The sequence below is a fragment of the Pinus tabuliformis genome, chromosome 1_1 (genome assembly GCF_031772625.1).
Source record: "Pinus tabuliformis cultivar Carrire ecotype Pingquan chromosome 1_1, CPIR1, whole genome shotgun sequence".
NCBI classification, from domain to species: Eukaryota; Viridiplantae; Streptophyta; class Pinopsida; order Pinales; family Pinaceae; genus Pinus; species Pinus tabuliformis.
Window position 1 is genome coordinate 14,887,697 of NC_142297.1, and position 19,537 is coordinate 14,907,233.

General features: G+C 40.0%; 1 protein-coding gene across 1 annotated transcript; it reads left to right on the forward strand.

The window, feature by feature from the left end:
• Positions 1-12,495: 12,495 nt before the first annotated feature.
• On the forward strand, positions 12,496-18,632 carry LOC149211379 (uncharacterized). Its single transcript, XM_089391486.1, has 4 exons — positions 12,496-13,206; positions 13,305-14,487; positions 14,579-14,902; positions 15,007-18,632. The coding sequence occupies exons 1-4, from the start codon at positions 12,662-12,664 to the stop codon at positions 18,562-18,564; spliced, it is 5,610 nt and encodes a 1,869-aa protein (XP_089247612.1). The 5' UTR covers positions 12,496-12,661; the 3' UTR covers positions 18,565-18,632.
• The last annotated feature ends 905 nt before the right edge of the window (positions 18,633-19,537 follow it).

Sequence of the window (19,537 nt, forward strand, 5' to 3'; positions counted from 1 at the left end):
CTGACAGTAGGCCAGATCTGCAAAAGATGTTCTTCAACAAGAACCAAGACTTATACACCATAAGGGACCTTTCTATCATCAAAGGACTCAATACATACAACCATAACATATCAGAAACAACCAATTATATTACAGCATTCATCCCAGGCATAGTGGGGAAACCAACAAAGGCCGTTACATGACCTTGACACCATAAAAGAGACAAGAGAGATACATGACATAGAGACAACAGATCTAGACCAAGACTTAGGAAAGACACCAGCAGCATCTGATAAACATCTTGTTAGATCAGCAACTAGAATTTCTTTCTGAGCTCCTTCTCCTGAAACCAACAACCAAAACATCTGAATGCCAACAATGCTTTATGAGACTTTTGAGCTGCTCCCCCTGAACCTGTGCCTGTTGCACTCCCTGAAACTGTGCCTGAATAATTCTGACATTCCTATTGCTGTTCAGAACTTCAGAGTTTTCCCTTGCTGTTCAGAACTTCATATACGCGTTTTATCCTGTATAAAACAGCGTATGTACGCGGATATTCTTTCTGCAACAAGCGTCCAGCATACACGCGACTTACCCAGCATGAATCCGCGTGTATACGCTCATATCCCTTCCGTAACCTGCGTATACCAACTTTTCTGTAAAACAAACTTCAACAACAGGATGAAGCATCAACTACTCCCAGCTTTTGTCTGAGATATTCAAAAGTTTCCCTGGGCAGTGGTTTTGTGAGAATATCAGCAACTTGCTCCTTAGAAGGAACATACTCCAACTTGACCTTCTGCTCAAGCACTTGTTCCCGAAGAAAATGGTACTTGATTGGTATGTGCTTGGTCTTTGAGTGCATGACTGGATTCTTTGAAATGCTGATTGCACTTGTATTATCACATAAGATAGAGACAGGTGGAGTGCAAGTGATTTGAAAGTCCTGCAAGGTCTGCATCATCCAAAGAAGTTGTGTGCAACAAGATGCTGCAGCCACATATTCTGCTTCAGCTGTAGATAAGGCAATCGAACTTTGTTTCTTGCTGAACCAAGATACTAATCTGGAACCCATGAAGAAAGCACCTCCACTTGTGCTTTTCCTATCATCCACACTTCCAGCCCAATCTGCATCTGTGTAAGCATGAAGAGTGAGATCTGTATTTCTAGGATACCATAAGCCATAGTTTTGGGTCCCTTGAAGATATTTGAAGATTCTTTTGACTGCCTGAAGATGAGTTTCCTTTGGGTTGGCTTGAAATCTTCCAACCATTCCTACTGCATGTGTAATATCTGGTCGAGTACCTGTCAAATAAAGCAAACTCCCAATCATGGATCTATAAGTGGGTTGGTGGACTGCTGCTGATTCATCATTTGCACTGAGGCTGCATCCTGTAACCATGGGTGTACATACTGGTTTTGACTCTTCCATGCCATACTTCTTCAAGATCTGCTTGAGGTATTTGGTTTGAGACAAGAAGATACCTCCTTCATTTTGTTGGATTTGCAATCCAAGAAAATATGTCAATTCTCCAAGAAGTGACATTTCGAATTCTTTCTGCATAACCAAGGCAAAGTTTTGACTCATAGTCTCTTCATTGCTGCCAAAAATAATATCATCTACATAAACAACAAGAATTAGCAATTTGTTATTTTCAACTTTTATATAGAGATTGCTATCTGCTGATCCTTTTGAAAAGCCTTGTTGGTGAAGATATTTGTCCAACCGATAGTACCAAGCCCTTGGAGCTTGTTTGAGCCCATAGAGAGCCTTTTTCAATCTGCATACAAGGTTTGGATCATTCCCAAGAATGAACCCATCTGGCTGCTCAATATATACTTCTTCTTCTAAGTCTCCATTCAGGAAGGCTGATTTCACGTCCATTTGAAATACCTTGAAGTTTTGAAAGCTTGAGAGAGCAAGGAACATTCGGATGGCCTCTAGTCTTGCCACAGGAGCAAAGGTCTCTTCAAAATCTATTCCTTCTTGCTGTGCATACCCTTTACAAACAAGTCTGGCCTTGTTTCTAATTACTTCTCCATTTTCATTTAACTTATTCTTGAAGACCCATTTTGTTCCTATTACATTCTTATCTTTTGGTCTAGGAACTAATTCCCAAGTGTTGTTCCTTTCGATTTGCTCAAGTTCTTCATCCATTGCTTTGACCCAACATTCATCTTTGCATGCTTCTTTCACATTTTGTGGTTCAATGGAGGAGAGTAGAGCCAAGTAGCTTGAAGCTTCTGCAAGTGTCCTTCTTGTTTGTACTCCTGCTTCTTTCTGCCCCACAATCTGAGTTTCTGGATGATTCTTTTGGACATATCTGGATGGAGTCTTCTCTTCTATTCTTGTCTGCTCCTCTGGTTCTTCTTGAGATTCTTCTTCTTCTTGAGGTTCTTCTTCTTCATCATTTCGCCTTTGAGAGTAACCTTCATCTTCTTCATGATGAACTTGCCTAGGAATATATCCCTTCTCATCAACCACTATATCAATACTGTCAACAATTCTGCCAAGTCTTTTATTGTAGCACTTGTATGCTTTGCTATGTGGAGAATAACCAAGAAGAATGCCCTCATCTGCTCTAGGTTCAAGTTTGCCAAGTTGCTCATCAGTATTCTTAATATAACATTTGCTCCCAAAGATTTTGAAATGCTTCACGGAAGGAGTTTTACCACTCCAAAGCTCATGAGGTGTTTGAGTGCTGTTTACTCGGACATTTGTTTTGTTAAGAATGATAACAGCAGCATGTGCAGCTTCACCCCAGAAGGTTGCAGGAGTACCTGATTCATCGAGCATAGCACGAGCCATTTGTTGGATAGTTCTGTTCATTCTTTCCACAACCCCATTTTGCTGAGGAGTTCTAGCTGTAGAGAATTCTCTTCTTATCCCATGTTCATCGCAGAAATCAAAAAATTCATTTGATGTGAACTCCCCACCTCTGTCAGATCTGAGGCACTTGATTTTGTGTCCTGATTCATTTTCAGCCAATGCTTTGAAGGATTTGAATTTTTCGAATGCTTCATCTTTGTGCTTCATAAGCCCTAACCAAACAAACCTTGAGAAATCATCAATGAATAATATCAGATATTCTTCTCCTCGAGGTGTCCTTTTCCTAAATGGACCACATACATCTGTATGGACTAGCTCAAGAGGCAAGCTAGCTGATCCTTCCTTCTCTGGAAAGTTAGTTCTGGTTTGCTTTCCAAACTGACAAGATTTGCATATGGTGTTGTCTGGAATTTTGATATCTGGAAGATCGCGAACTGCCTGATATTTGCATGCTTTCCTTATTTGTGAGAAGCTTAGATGTCCCAACCTTCGATGCCATAACCAGTGCTCTTCATCCTTGCTAAGATAGCATTGTTGTTGTCCTTCTTCAAATATGTACAGATTATTTGGAGTTCTTTTGCCTTTGAGAACTGTTTTACCTGTATCAAGATCACGAACAAGACATCCATTCGATCTGAAAATAACCTCTGTTTTTTGATCACACATCTGGCTGACACTTAGAAGATTATGCTTCAATCCATCAACATACAAAACATTTCCAGCCTTGACCTTTTCTTTCAAAGGAGCAATACCTTTTCCTTTTATAGTTGCAGGAGTATCATTTCCAAAAGAAACTTTCTTTCCCTTTTCTAAAGTAGAATAAGATTCAAGTTTTTCTTTATCACCTGTCATATGTTTCGAACATCCACTGTCAATGTACCATAGATTTTCCTGTCCTTCTGCATAAAATGCTATCCCACATCTTTCTGTTTGAGGTTCCTTTATTCTCCATGTTTTGGTGCTTGTGGCTTGTTCCTTTTTCTCCTGAAACCTGCTCCTGCATTCAGAGTCTTTATGACCAAAATTATTGCAAATAGAACATTCAACTTCATTTTCAAGCACCGAAAAGTTGTTATAGGTCCCTTTTGTAATCCCTGTCATACTTCTTTGTTTTTGAGCTTCCCTAGTCATGATTGTTTTATATGCAACACATTGAGCTGCTCTGTGACCAAAGTTGTGGCAAGAAAAGCATTGTCCATTGAAGAAGCTTCTGCGGTTATTGAATCTACCAGCCAACTGATTGTAATTTCTATTTTCATCTATTCTTGAGCCAAACTGAGAAGATTTTACCTGTGGTTGGTTGTAGCTTTTGTTCATCCTTAAGGAGGATTGTCCCTGATAGTTTCTGTTTGTAACTCGTCCCTGCTTTACCTGATTATCTTCATTGTTCTTCCGCTCATTTCCTCTTGCTGCATCAAGATAACTTTTTGAGGTGGATGCTTGAGAGGTTTCTCCATTATAGCCCAAACCTGTCTTGTTTAGAGGAGACCGCTGCACACTGATAATCTCATCCAAAGTTTCAGATCCTTTGACAAATTTAAGATTAATAGCTTTTGTTTTCTCAATTTCTTTTCTGAGACCAACAATTTCACCTTCTAGTTTTTCAAGATGTTTTTCCTTTTCATCAATCTGAAATTGCAAAGTATCAATGATCACATTCTTTTCTTCTATGCCTCTCTTGAGTCTAGTGATTTCATTATAGAGATTATCCACATCTATAGCATCCTCATAATCATCATCTTCAAATGCCATTAACAGCTTATATTTATTACCTTGTTCATCTTCATCACTGTTTGATAAGCCATCACTATCTTCATGGGTGTAGTAGCTTTTCTTATTTGCACTTTGTTTCTTGTTCCATCTAGCAGGTTCTTTTCCTTTATCCTTATAAGGACATTTTGCAGCATAATGACCTACTTTCCCACAAGCAAAGCATTTGAAAGGTAGCTTACCTCTGAACCTTCCAGAACCCCTTTGAAGATTTCTGACAAAATTTGATTCTTCTTCCTCTTCTTCTGGAACATGGCTTGCTTCATAGTAATCTTCTTTTCCTGATGCCTTAAAAGCAGCTTCCCTTCTGTCAGATGGACCTCCCTTTCTCATTTCATAAGCGGTTAGAATTCCATGTAGCTGAGACATAGTGAGAACACGGAGATTTTCTTTTTCTTCTATTGCAGATACTTTAGATTCAAACTTGGGGGATAAAGATCTTAGAATCTTTTGAACTACTATAGTTTCTCTTATTTCTTCACCCAAATTTTTCATACAATTAACAATCTCATCTACCCGAAGAAAATAATTAGCCACACTTTCATCATTATACATCTTGAGAGTCTCATATTGAATCCTGAGTGTTTGAAGTTTAGCTTGCTTTACCTGTTCATCTCCTTCATAGCTAGTGATCATTTTGTCCCATATTTCTTTTGCTGATTTGAAGTGCATGACCTTCATGAATTCTGTTTGAGATATACTTCCTAATAGAGTACTGACTGCTTTTGCATTTGTTTCATATGCCTTTTTCTCAGCTGGATCTGTAGGAGTAGCTGAAGGAAAAGCATAGCCTGTTTCTACAATGTCCCAAACTTCTGTACCAAGAGATTGAAGATATGCAGTAACTCTTACCTTCCAATAATTGAAATTTGTTCCATCAAAAACCGGTGGCCTGATTGATGCTTCTTTCTCGTAGTTGCTCATGATGAATGATCTTCCTTCAAGCGATCAAGCTTCTCTGAAGGACCTGCTCTGATACCAATTGTTGGAAATAATACTGAGAGGGGGGGTGAATCAGTATTATCAGATTAATCAAACTTTTCAAATGCCCAGAAACATATACGCTACTTCAGTTAAGTGAACCAGCGTGTACACGCTACTGTGACGAAGTAAAACAGCGTATAAGCAGAAAACTCACAATTTAGTTAGCTTATTCTTCAATTAAGTGCATCAGGACATTATTCATCATATTAACAGTAAACATGTGCAGTATAACAGAACAGATAAAAAGCCACACACATGAACACCAAGATATAAGGTGGAAACCCAATGTGGGTGAAAACCACCTGCTGCAAGTTGTCTCTATCTTTCTTTAATATGAAACTTCAGTTTACAATCTTTTGTACTGGTGCAGCCTTATACCAGTACGCAGGCTACAACCTGCAGAAGGCTTCAACCTTCTCTCGTTCTCCAAACTTCCTTGGAAGGGAGCTCCAACCCCCTTTGCTCTTGTACTAGCCAAGATACTAGTACGTAGGTGCTGACCTACAATCTTCCTTCTTCCAGGTATCACTTTTCATACATTTTCAGACTTGGATATTCCTGAAGCACAACATTACAATCTGAAGACCACAATTCATTCAATTTCCACAACAGATCATTGAAGCATAAAACAACCAAACTTTGAATCACTGAACCACTGAACCCTGTCAATCACCAGTTACCAGAACACAGAGCAGACTACAGAACTCTGCAATAACAGTCAGACCCCACTGTAAACCCAAATCAAGCTTCAAAAGATATACGCTACTTTAATGAGCAGAACCCGCGTATACACGCTCTTTTACCGAAGCCAACCTGCGTACAGATCTAAAAATAAACTTTCTCAATTTGCAGCTGTACCAGACATTAGTTAGACCCAGAACGTAACATTGCGACAATATGCAGATCTAGAAATACGCATAATCAACCATATCATGATAGTGCATTTCAAACCATTAGATCCCGATCTATCCTTAGATCTAGTCTTCCATCAACCGATGTGATCTCTCCTTGGCTTAGATCAAGCAACTCAGAACCTGCATATCAGATCTCTTTCTCTCTTAGATATTCAAGCCTTGTCGAAAGATGATGTTTGCCTAATGATCTTCTTCTCCTTATATAGCCTTAGGCCTTTCTCAATACCAAGAGCCAAAACCATAGTAACACAATACCATCAACTTTAAAACTAGGGATCGACACGCCCGTCGAGACATAATGGTCCGAAATCATAGGCACAACTTCCAAGGACTAACCACCATGAACCAAAGGAACCTTTCCACATACACGCGCTTTTTCTGAATCGAACTCGCGTGTACACGCGACTTGGGCTTAACGAAACGGCGTGTATGAGCTTCCTTGGCATGCTGTACTGAGATCTGTCTTCTGATTAAGTTGCCATCACCTGTACCAACCTCTGAGCACCTGTACCATCCACTGAGTGAGTTGCCATCAAGGACAACACTTGAATCATAATGCCAACAAACGCTTCTGTCAAATTGTCCACTAACGTGGTTTTATTCGCCCTATCTACGAAGATAGCTAAGTTTGGAGGTAAAGCTGTGATGTACCATTCACATCTAACTTCCTCGCTGGGTTGTGAGGTAGCGGGGATTTTGTTGAGGATCTTGTTGAACCGTAAGTTAAAATCTTTGATAGGTTCCCTAGCCTCAGCCTTAAGATTAGATAGATCGTTAATCAATGTTGCCGTGGATCGATCATCACCAAACTTAGTGAGGAACTGACTTTGGAAAATGTCCCAGCTTGTGATGGATCCGGAAGGTAACGAGAAGTACCATGACCCGGCTGTCCCCTGCATAGTATAGGGGAAGAGCCGGACGACAGCGTCTTCGTTAGTAACTCCGTTGAGGTTGACCGAAAGCATGAAGTTATTGATATGTTCTTCGGCTAACATTCCTGCTTCTGGGTTAAATTTAGGTAGCCATTTCTCTGGATGGGCCGGTATAGGACTCAAGGGAGGTGGCATCAAAACCGCCCCCGGATTGTTCCAAGGAGACTGAGCCATTGCGGAGTTGCTAGCTAATGGAAGTGTAGAAACTGACCCTAGATACTGAGAGGATGAAGAAATCAGGATCTTCGATGCTTCAGGATGAAGGTTCGTAGGAGATGGGAAAGTGAGTTGGAATGGAGGAGTGGGTGGTTGACTTCGCGGTGAGGGAGTTGATACGGACGAAGCGGATGAAAGAGTCTTACTGTCAGACTCTTGGGGTGTTTTCCTTGCTCTTTTTCTGGTAGGGAGAGGGAGTTCACTTGGCGATATGCCAAAATTTTCACTCTTGAATCTGGTAAGGGGATGAGCAGGGTTGTACTGCGAAGTCGAGCTGCTTTTAGATCTATCAGGCCTCTGGTAAAAAATGGAGAATCCCTGGAGTTTACGAATCAAAGTTTGAATTTCAGGGGGTTCAATAATAGATTGGTCTGATATATGCGAATATGTAGCAGTGGTAGATACTCGAGCGACTTCAGATTCCGGATTAAACCGTGTAGGAGGAATCAGGGGAGTTGATGAGGGTTTATTACTCTCAGAATGGTTTTTAGATATTGCTTTTGGTGCCATTCATAGTTCAGGCCCTCCTTCTAGCGCCAAATATGTTGGGGGCCCCGAAATCGGGTCGACAACAAGGGGGATACCCGCCCAGTCAGGAACCTGGTTGGCGGCTCCGTATCCGTTTGGTATAGCGGGTCCTCTGGGGATGACGGGACCAGCTTCCCGTTCTAAGGGGTGTATGTGTAGAAATAATGATGTATGTGTGTGGGGAATGAAAATAGGAAGTCTCTAGCTATTCTTTAACTAATCTAGTTCTGAATTCTGAAATGATTCTATATTACTTTAATCTAATAAAGACAATACTTCTAATCTACACTAACCCGGGGCAGAATTTTTCCATTATGCAATCTAGAAAGATTTCTCAGAATAACTGGTAATGAAGATTATTCAGCTATTATGAAAATATAAATCAATAAAGATGAACCTTCTTGCATAAAAAGTTAAGCAAGATGATTGTGAACAACATATTGCATAATCAGTTAGTTATGTATTAAGCATAAATCAATGACTCCACCGTACAAAAGTGCCAAATGGTAGTCCACTCATTCATGCGTTAACATATAAATAACATCAATTGTATACTACTCAAAGGATGCAAGTAGAAACTAGTCAAGAGATAAAAGTACCTATTATGACTGATTTAAACCTACAGACTCTAAGCAATAATGATCTATATCTACTTGCTTCTAATGCCTACTAAGAGTACAGAAGTGCAACATCAGTAGCAGGTATTAAAATGCAAACATAAATAAATCTCGATCCGTCCATTCATCAAAAACCCCCTCCGAGGGTGCAGAAGTGCATGTTCTGAGGACAAGTTTTTTGACAAAATTACGGACCCTTCTCCAATGCAACGAGAAGGGTTAAATACTACTAACTAATCAATCTTAATTACATGAAATTAGGGAATCGGCTTCAAATGACCGCCCTTTTACTAAAAGCAACTTTATTTCTAAACTTAAAATCTAATCTCTGACCGTTTCTGTATATCTCTTCAGTGCTGTCATCAATGCAACGTTTTCATGGGAAGAGTCGGCTGGCCGCTTTCTTCTTTCGCTCGGGAGATAAAAGTGGAAATAACAGGAGCTGGCACTTCCTTCCGGCAGACCAGAAGATATTTTCGAAAACCTTTCTCTAGCTGGGTGTATTCGCCGCGTGTATACTTAGCATAACCCAGGTTCTTCTCGAACTGATTTTGCTGTTGCTGTTTTCGGTTTCCGGTCGTGCGAATGATTGAGTGGGTTAGGAGTCGTGCTGTATGGACATCTCCCTGTCTTTAGAATTGTTTCCGTTCTTTGTTCCGGGTTTTCCTGAAGCGTCTTCCTTCTCATGCGCTTCTTTCTTTGCTTTATCAAGTCTGAGCTTCAGGATATTTCCTGAACTTGCTGCTTTTGTGCGCCTTTGACTCTAAGTCCTCGATGGTCTAATTTCATCAGTGCGGGTTGGCTGATAGTCTGGAATCCGCGGTTCTGGTGCATGCGGCATCCATTTGCAGCGACATTCTCTCTTTGCTATCTGATTGGCGCTTTCCTCTTTCCTTCAAATGTTTCCTGCATATAAACTTATATCAGTTGCGTTTCTTGCAGTCTACGCAAAGAGGAAGGGAAATGAAAAGACTTGACGTGAAAGTATTAATCTCTAATAAATGCATAACCCTGACATTCATCATGACTTGACTCTTCGATAGATGTAATGCAATCACTCCTAGATACTCAAGCATGTGGTCATTAAATTCCTTCAGGGCGCGCACTTAATCCTGGGTTTATTGTGTGATAAGTCTTTTCAGATCGCAGATCGCAAATCGCTGCCATTGCAGATCGCAAATCGCTGCCATCGCAGATCGCAAATATCGCAGATCGCAAACATCGCAGATCGCAGATATCGCAGACTTCGTTTAATGGTTATGCCGCATAGCGCGATGCTTGCAATTTGCGATATCGTATATCGGCGATCGGCGTTTCTCGACGGTCTTCTTTTAAAGGGGGGCGTGTGATGTATGCGACGCAATGAACTTCGCATCGCTCCGTCGCAGTTTCGCCTTTCGCGCTCGAGCAATGCTTCGGCCTTTCTTTGCGATGCGATTTAAGCCTTTGGGAGAGAAATACAAAAAACTTTAGAAAAATATTTTTTTGGGATTTTTATCGAGGGTCCCCTCTTTGCTTTGACGTTATTGCTAATGTCAAGTGAAAGAAGGGGGGTTGTTGGTGACCACAACACGTTTATATTGAGCATTGATTCAAAAGTGTAAAGATTACCCAAGAAAAGAACCCTTTCCTAAATAGTTAGAACCTTGGCTGAGGCGATGGCTTTCAGTGATGGCGGCAACTCGACTCATGCACCAGCGTTCCTCAAATGGACTGTATGGGCTCACGATAATGGCGGAGGCGATAACTTTTAGTGGAATCAGTATGGAAAAAAACATTATGGCAGAAAACGTTTATGGACTTAATGTGCTTTGATTCCTTTGAACAGTATGGCAGAAAACGTTTATGGACAGTCCAGAGAGCCAGAGAGTGCAGGCAGTGTCAGGCTCTGAATTATATGGACAACTAATTGTATGGAGGAGCAACGCTTCTATATGGAGAGTAGACTAGGGAGTTACAAGGGACATAAGAGCTAAAAAAAGGAGCTGGCTCTGATACCATGTCAGGCCAGGCAGTAACTCCATAAGGCAAAAAATGATTCGTGTGTTCTATTCCATCAGGTAGGTCTTCATTATATACATGAGGGAGAGACTGTTCAGTTCATCTCCCGATGACTGTTCATATTTCTTATTTATCTATTTACATATATTTACCCAATCACAAGGATTAGGTGTCAACAAAACTTCACCAAACTAAAACTTAAGCTGTTCATATTTCTTATTTATCTATTTACATATATTTACCCAATCACAAGGATTAGGTTTTCTTATTTATCTATTTACATATATTTACCCAATCACAAGGATTAGGTGTCAACAAAACTTCACTGAAGTTGTTCATATTTCTTATTTATTTATTTACATATATTTACCCAATCACAAGGATTAGGTTTTCTTATTTATCTATTTACATATATTTACCCAATCACAAGGATTGTCAACAAAACTTCACCGAACTAAAACTTAAGCTTCACAAATTCTATTTTAATAACTCACTCAGATATCCTAATAATATGTATGAGCTCATTATTGATATTCTATACCAATTAATATATAATAATTTTATACCATTAAAAATTATATTTTCATTTTTCTTTTTGTTATCCATGAATCTATACACAATATTTAATCAACTAAATCAAAGTAATATAATAATTACATTACAAATTAAACTAGTAATTAAAAACATATTTATATTTAAGTTGTTTTTAGTGAAAATTTTTAGAAGTTTTTTTGGGTGGGTTTTTTAATCTAATTTCTCTAAAATTAGGCAAGAATTTATTGAAATCGCAAATTTGATGGGTAACCCTCACACAATTGAAGTGCCTTGGGAGTTTTTCAGGATGCTAAATCCATATATAAATAACACAAATGGAGATATTTTCAATCCATATATAAATAACACAAATGGAGATATTTTCAGCCAGATTCCAGTCCCCTAAAAAGTCTAAAAAATCACACTAAAGACAACTCCTATTTATATTTCCCTTCAACAAATTTATAAATTCAAATCTAAATAAAAGTAAAATATATATAGCTTTGCTATATTTTCTTACAATAACTTTATAAATTCAAATCCAAATAAGAATAAACTATATATATTTTTATAAATATATAATTTAACTTATAGAGAAAATGACTTTATAAATGGTTAATTTTAATCTATAAAATTCAAGTGTTTTAAAAATTTCAAAATATTAAAATGTTAAATCTATTTATACATTTAGAAAAATACATTTTGAACAATAAAAAAATCATTTCATTTCAAAATTAAACTAACACCAAAATATCTCATATAAAATAAATTAAAAATTTTAAATACTTTAATTCCATCCTCAATTATTTGTAACTAAAAAATTACACTCACGATAATGAAATTTGGCAAACTATTTAAATAATTTAATATAATAAATACACAATCTAGCGCAGCGGGTGTTTTATTTAATGTTAGTCAATTAAATAATAAAGAATGGACAATATACGGCTTGATCTTCCAGCAAGTTGCATGGATATTTAAATAATTTAATATTCGAAAGGCCCATTCTAAAACTGTCCGTATTTTACCTATTTTTAATTAAGTAAAATCAAGAATGCACAATAATAATTTTGGCATTTCCACAAATCTTGCATCGCCACGTGCAAGTCGGACAAATAATTAATCCCACATGGAGTGCCCCAAAACACTGTCAATCTGGAGGTGAGAGGAAAACTTTTTTTTATGAAACGTAGAGATAGCTTGCAATTGGAACAGACGTTGTGTGTACTTTGTCCTTCAGTTGGTCCAGAAGAGGATTTTCATGTCGATAGCATTGCTTCCCAATCTCTGCTTGCGCGCGGCGTATCTCACACCTCTGTTCTTCATCCTCTTGATTCCTGTCTTCATTCCTATTCAATGGCATATAGCTCACCCTCCTCCACCTCCACGGCTGCATCTCCCAGCAGCAACAACGCTTACCACGTGTTCATCAGTCACCGTGGTCCTGATGTGAAGAAAACCCTCGCAAGCCATCTTTACCATCGCCTCTTTTCTGTACAGAGACTCAGAGTCTTTTTAGACAAGCCTGAACTGCGAGTTGGAGACGATTTTCCATCTCAAATAAAAGAGGCTATTAGAACGGCCTCCGTTCATGTGGCCATATTCTCCCCTGGGTATGCAGCATCGGAGTGGTGTCTCAATGAGCTCCTCTTCATGTTGGAGTCGGGGGCTCCAATAATTCCTGTTTTTTACCATGTCCAGCCGGCTGACCTTCGGCGGACGCAGAGCAAAGGTGGAGTGTATTCTAAGGCCCTGCGCAAAATGGAATGGAAGAAAACATACGACTCTGACACTATGGAAGAGAAGCCGAGACACGATCCTGCCACTATTCAAAAGTGGAGAGAGGCCCTTTCTACTGTTGCAAGTATAAGTGGGTTAGATCTGCAGGAGACGTGTAACGGGTGAGAACTCTAGCGATATGAATTGTTTTGTGCATAGCTCCATTGTATTTCAGTATGTATTTCTAACTCCGTTTCTCTATATTGTTGTGAATAACCAGTGACGAGGGTGAACTCGTAGAAATGATTGTTCAACTTGTGTTACAAAAGGTTAAAAAACCTGCCCTGAGTCACTTGACCAGATATCTCGTTGGTTTGAATGAAGAGATAGAGATTTTTGAAAAACAAGTATTGAAAAACCAGCAGAGCGGAAAAGTCCAGGTCGTGGGGATCGTGGGCATAGGTGGCGCAGGAAAAACAACACTGGCAGTAGAACTCTACAATAGGAAGAGTTCGAATTACGATAAATTATGTTTTCTACATGATGTGGGAGCAGGTAAAAGCTCTTTACCTTCTTTGCAAAGAAAACTTCTAAAGGACTTGACTGATTTGGACCTGCCTGTAGACAACATTTATGAAGGTACACAGATGCTTAGAGAGCATCTCTCATCCTCTGACTCCAAGTTAATAGTTTTAGATAATGTCGATGGTAGAAATCAGGTGTATGCACTTTTGCCTGATCTCGAAAATGTTCTTTCTTCCAGTAGCTTCGTACTAATCACATGTAGAGATACAGATGTTCTCACAATGTCAGGAGTAAAAAAGTCGTCGATTTATGATCTTAATGGCCTTAATCCACAATATTCCCTGGAACTCTTCTGCTTGCATGCCTTCAGTCAGCCCTATCCACCCCCAGAATTTAAAGATCGGGTTGATATATTTTTAACTGCCTGTTGTGGATTGCCTTTATCTTTGGAAGTCTTTGGGGCACTTCTGTACGGGGAAAACGACATAACTTGCTGGGATGCCCACTTGGATAGGCTTAGAAAGAAGCTTCCCAATAAGCTACAAGAAAGGCTTCAAATTAGTTATGACGCCTCCAATAACATACAAGAAAGGCTTCAAATTAGTTATGGCGCCTCCAATAACATACAAGAAAGCCTTCAAATTAGTTATGACGCCCTCGACAAAGAGGATAGACAGATATTCTTAGACATAGCCTGTTTTTTCGTGGGAGAAGACAGGGACATGGCCGTTAGAATCTGGGACGGATCAGGTTGGAATGGATTGTTGGGGTTTCAAAATCTACAGAATAGGTGCCTTGTCCAGGTAGACAATGAAAATAAGATAAAAATGCATGAACACCTAAGAGATTTAGGAAGAGCTATTGCGCAGACTTCTGGACCGCGGCATTGTATTCTGCCTTCCGCAGATACCATTGATGAGTTGTTGCAGCAAACATCTGTAAGTAGTCAATCATTTAGTTTTCTAGAGTATTCAATAAAAATCTGTGTACGGTTTTAAAATTCTTCATTTTTTTTCCAATAATGAATAGGTAAGGGCTGAAGTGCGGGGAATTAGGATGCATCCGAGTGAATATAAAGATAATGTTGACTTGACTTTACCTATTGAATATAAAGATGGTGATGACGAGTATCCATCTATTTCATCCCACAAAATGAGGAAGTTGCAGCTGCTTGATATTGAAGATGGTCTCTTGGAACGCATTTTGAGGAGGGTGCAGGCTCCGAATCTCATATGGCTCCGCTGGGAGAAATGCCCCTGCTCTTCCCTACCTTCTTGGATCTTAATGAAGAATTTAAGGGTTTTAGAAGTACACGGGAATGAATTGGAAACACTGTGGCAAAGCGAAAACCAGGTATTATTGAGTCAAAATTTTTGTTTGTTGGGGTTTTCAAAGATAATCCAAAAATCCTTGTCACTGCTCTCTTCTTACTGCTGAAGCGCGTGAACATTTTGCAGGCACCTTCGCAATTGCGGGAGTTAAAGATTAGGGATGCTCCTCTTTCGAAGTTTCCAGAGTCCATCGGGAAGCTGATGCACCTGGAAAAAATTTACGTCAATTTGAAAAGGGGGAAAATTAAGTTCGAAACATTGCCTGAAGAGTTTTGTAATTTAGAGTCGCTGATGTCTTTAGAGCTACTAAACTGCTCTGAAATGAAGTCACTACCCGAGCTTTTTGGGAATTTAACAAACCTCCGACATATTGATCTTAAGAACTGCCGCAAATTGGAGAGGCTTCCAAATTCATTTGGGAATTTAACTAGTCTTAAGTATCTTAATCTGTATTCTTGCTCTAATTTGACCATCTCCAGTGAAACGCTAGGAAATATTCGCACATTGGAAATCATAAATCTCTCATACTGCAACAAAATTGAAGAAATTCCTCCCCAGATAGCACTTCAGCTGTCCCTTGAAAAGTTATATTGTTCGAAAGCAAACTTCAAGGACTTGCCAAGTGCAATTGGAGGCCTAGGTGAGTTGGAAGTTCTGTATTTAGGATCCACTATGCTGAAAGCATTGCCGGATTCGCTGGGTGACCTAAGGAACCTGAAGCAATTGATCCTTGTCGGGTGCGACAGTTTGAAATGTTTGCCAGAATCCGTTGGACTCTTAAGTCAGTTGATTGAGTTAAGACTTGCTTGTCCGATAAGGGAACTGCCATTTAAACGGCAACTCAACTCTTCGATTGACAACTGCACATTTCCACAGCTCCAACGCATAGTCCTCCTAAACGCAGAAGTATCAGAGGTATCATTTGGCCAAGTTGTATGTCCCAACCTTCAATATCTCACGGTCCATCATTGTAATGCTCTCACAAAAGTTGGAACACTGCCAAATACACTTGTAAAACTGGAATTATGTTTCTGTCAACAGTTGGCATCTATAGAAGAAGGCCTTTGTGGTCTTGCAAAACTAGAAGTGCTATTCGTTAGTGATTGTCCGAATCTGGAAAGCATATGGGGTTTGGAGAAGCTTACAAAGCTTCGATTAGTAGCACTGTTGAGTAGACGGTTTGACCGCATCAGAGAGCTACCCAGTGTTAAAGATTTGAGATTGTTGGAGAAGCTTAGGGTACCTTGTGCTGTGAAGAGCATACAAGGTTTGAAACAGCTCACAAAGCTTCGAGAATTAGATGTTTCCGGATGTTCTGATTTAAAAGAGCTGCCGGGTGTTGAACATTTGGGGTCGCTGGAGAAGTTGAACGCATCTGACTGTGGAAAATTGAAGAGCATACGGCTGTCCCATCACCAGACAAGGCTTAGAGAGTTAGATGTTACCAAATGCCGCGACTTGGAAGTGCTGCAGGGTGTTGAACATCTGAAGTCGTTGGAGGAGTTGAAGGCATCTTTCTGTGAGAGCTTGAAAAGCATACTGGTGTCCGAGCAGCTTACAAAGCTTCGAAAAATAGATGTCACCAGATGCTCTGACTTAGAAGAGCTGCCGGGTGTTAAACATTTGAAGTCTCTGGAGGAGTTGAAGGCATCTTTCTGTGGGAGGCTTAAGAGCATACAGGTGTCCGAGCAGCTTACAAAGCTTCGAAAAATAGATGTTACCAGATGCTCTGACTTAGAAGAGCTGCCGGGTGTTAAACATTTGAAGTCTCTGGAGGAGTTGAAGGCATCTTTCTGTGGGAGGCTTAAGAGCATACAGGTGTCCAATCAACTGGCAAAGCTTCGAGAACTAGATGTTACTGGTTGCTCTAACTTGGACGTGCTGGGTGGTGTTGAATATTTGAGGTCGTTGGAGAATTTGAAGGCATCTGGCTGTAGGAAATTGAAAAGCATACAAGCGTCCGAGCAGCTGACAGACCTTAGAGAAGTCGACGTTTCTGGATGCTCTAGCTTAGAAGCGCTGTCAGGTATTGAACATTTGAGGTCAATGAAGGAGTTGAAGGCTTATGGCTGTAGGAAGTTGAAGAGCATACAGTTGTCCGAGCAGCTGACACAGCTTCGAACACTGGACATCTCTGGATGCTCTGACTTAGAAGCGCTTCCTGGTTTTGAACATTTGAGGTCGTTGTGGAAGTTGAAGGCGTCTGGCTGCGGAAAGTTGAAGAGTATACAGGGGTCAGAGCTGCTGACTGAAGTTCGAGAATTAGACGTTTCTGAATGCTTCGATTTAGAAGAGCTGCCGTGCATTGAGCGTTTGAGGTCTCTGGAGAAGTTAAATGCATCTGGCTGTGGGAAGTTGAAGTGGATACAGGGGTTGGAGAACCTGACAAAGCTTCGTGAACTATATGTTACTGAATGCTTGGAGTTAGAGAAGCTGCAAGGTCTTGAACATTTGGTGTCATTAGAGATGTTGATGGTATCTGGCTGTGAGAAGTTGAAGAGCATTCAGGTGTCCGAGCAGTGGACAAAGCTTCGAGAACTACACCTTTCTGGATGCTTCGACCTTGGAGAGTTGAGTGTTGAACACTTGAGGTCGCTGGAGAAGTTGAATGTATCGTTTTGTCTGAAGTTGAAGAGTATCCAGTTGTCCAATAAGCTGCCTGGTGTTGGTGTTGGGCATTTGAGGTCAAAGCTTCGAGAACTATATGTTACTGAATGCATGGAGTTAGAGAAGCTGCAAGGTCTTGAACATTTGGTGTCATTAGAGATGTTGATGGTATCTGGCTGTGAGAAGTTGAAGAGCATTCAGATGTCCGAGCAGTGGACAAAGCTTCGAGAACTACACCTTTCTGGATGCTTCGACCTTGGAGCGTTGAGTGTTGAACACTTGAGGTCGTTGGAGAAGTTGAATATATCTGGGTGCTCTAACTTAGAAGAGCTGCTAAATCTTGAAAGTTTGAGCTCGCTGGAGACGTTGAATACATCTGGTTGTGCGAAGCTGAAGACGATATGGTCAAGTTGTGAGCTGACAAAGCTTCGAAAACTAGACGTTTCTGGATGCTCTTGGTTAGAAGAGCTGGGAAGTGTTGGACATTTGGGGTCGTTGGAAAAATTGAACGCATCTGGCTGTGGGAAGTTGAAGATCATCCAGCTGTCTGGGCTCTTCCGGCTTCGAGAACTAGACGTTTCCGGATGCTCCAACTTAGAAAAGCTACCAGGTATTGAAGATTCGAGGTCGCTGTACAATTTGGAGATAGAAACGCTGCCAGGTATGGAAGATTCGATATTGCTGGATGATTCGATGTTTCTGGAGACGTTGAAGGCATCTGACTGTGGGAAGTTGAAGATAATACATATGTCCAAGTACTTGAGAAACCTTCGAGAACTAGACGTTTCTCGATGCTCTGGCTTAGAAGAGCTGCTAGGTGTTGAACATTTGAGGTCCTTGGAACAATTGTACGCATCTGGCTGTTGGAAGTTGAAGAGGATACGGGGGTTGAAACAGCTAAGGGAACTTCGAGAACTAGACGTTTCTGGATGCTCTGGCTTAGAAGAGCTGCGAGATGAACATTTGTTGTCGTGGGAACAATTGTACGCAGCTGGCTGTAGGAAGTTGAAGAGGATACGGGGGTTGGAGAAGCTCACAAAGCTTTTGTTACCGAAATGGTTTAAAGTCAGAAGATGAATGAATGGTGGAATTAAATGGTGAACATTTGAGGTTACTGGCATCTAGCTGTGGTAAGTTGACGAGTATACAGGTGTCCAAGCAGTTAACAAAGCTTCGAGACTTAGAGGTTTCTGGATGCTCTGACTTCAAAGAGCTGCCAGGTCAGGTGTCGAACATTTGAAGTCGCTGGAGAAATTGAAGGCATGTGGCTGTGGGAAGTTGAAGGGCATACAAGGTGTCGACTGACAAAGCTTCCAGAATTACGTGTTAGTTGCTTTGTTACCAGAAAGGGACGGAACGGAAACCGGGTTTTCTACTCCAACAATTGCATATATTTTTTTGTGAACAAAGTCAAATAACAGGTACTTTTCCATGTGTTCGATCTCAGTTCATCGTAGTTCAGTTCGTTCTCAACTGTGTATTTTTGCTCTTTATTGTAAGCTTTCATGCATATATTTATTTAATAGGCTGGAGGCCAATTCATCGTACTTGGTTGAAGGCAAGTTGTTAGAAAGTTGATTTAGTTATTCAATGTTTTTTCTTAACGTTTTTCCCTAGCTTATGGCAGGTTTCTTTTTCCACCAGCCCTAACTCTGGGATTAAAAAGCGAACTATTCAAGATAATTACAAAACAAGCTTGAAATTCATCTGATACCTTATATCTAGTATAGTGGAAACTATTTTCTGTTTCTTAAATAGTTTATCAAGGATTTACTTCCATTTAGCATGTATATTAGTAAAACTCATAGCTTAAACACAATTCTATATATGGTTTAAGAAGTGTACATTCCATTGCAGGTTTTACTTATCGTTTCCCTGTGGATAGTATATCTTGGTCTGGGGTGACATACATATATAATCTTTTGAAATTTCCACACACAAACAAGAATTAGCAGAAGGCATAAGAAACAATTATTAGCCAGAGTATATACAAGAATGTATATACTCAATGCTTAATATGTTGAGCATTTGTATGAGATAAACCATATTC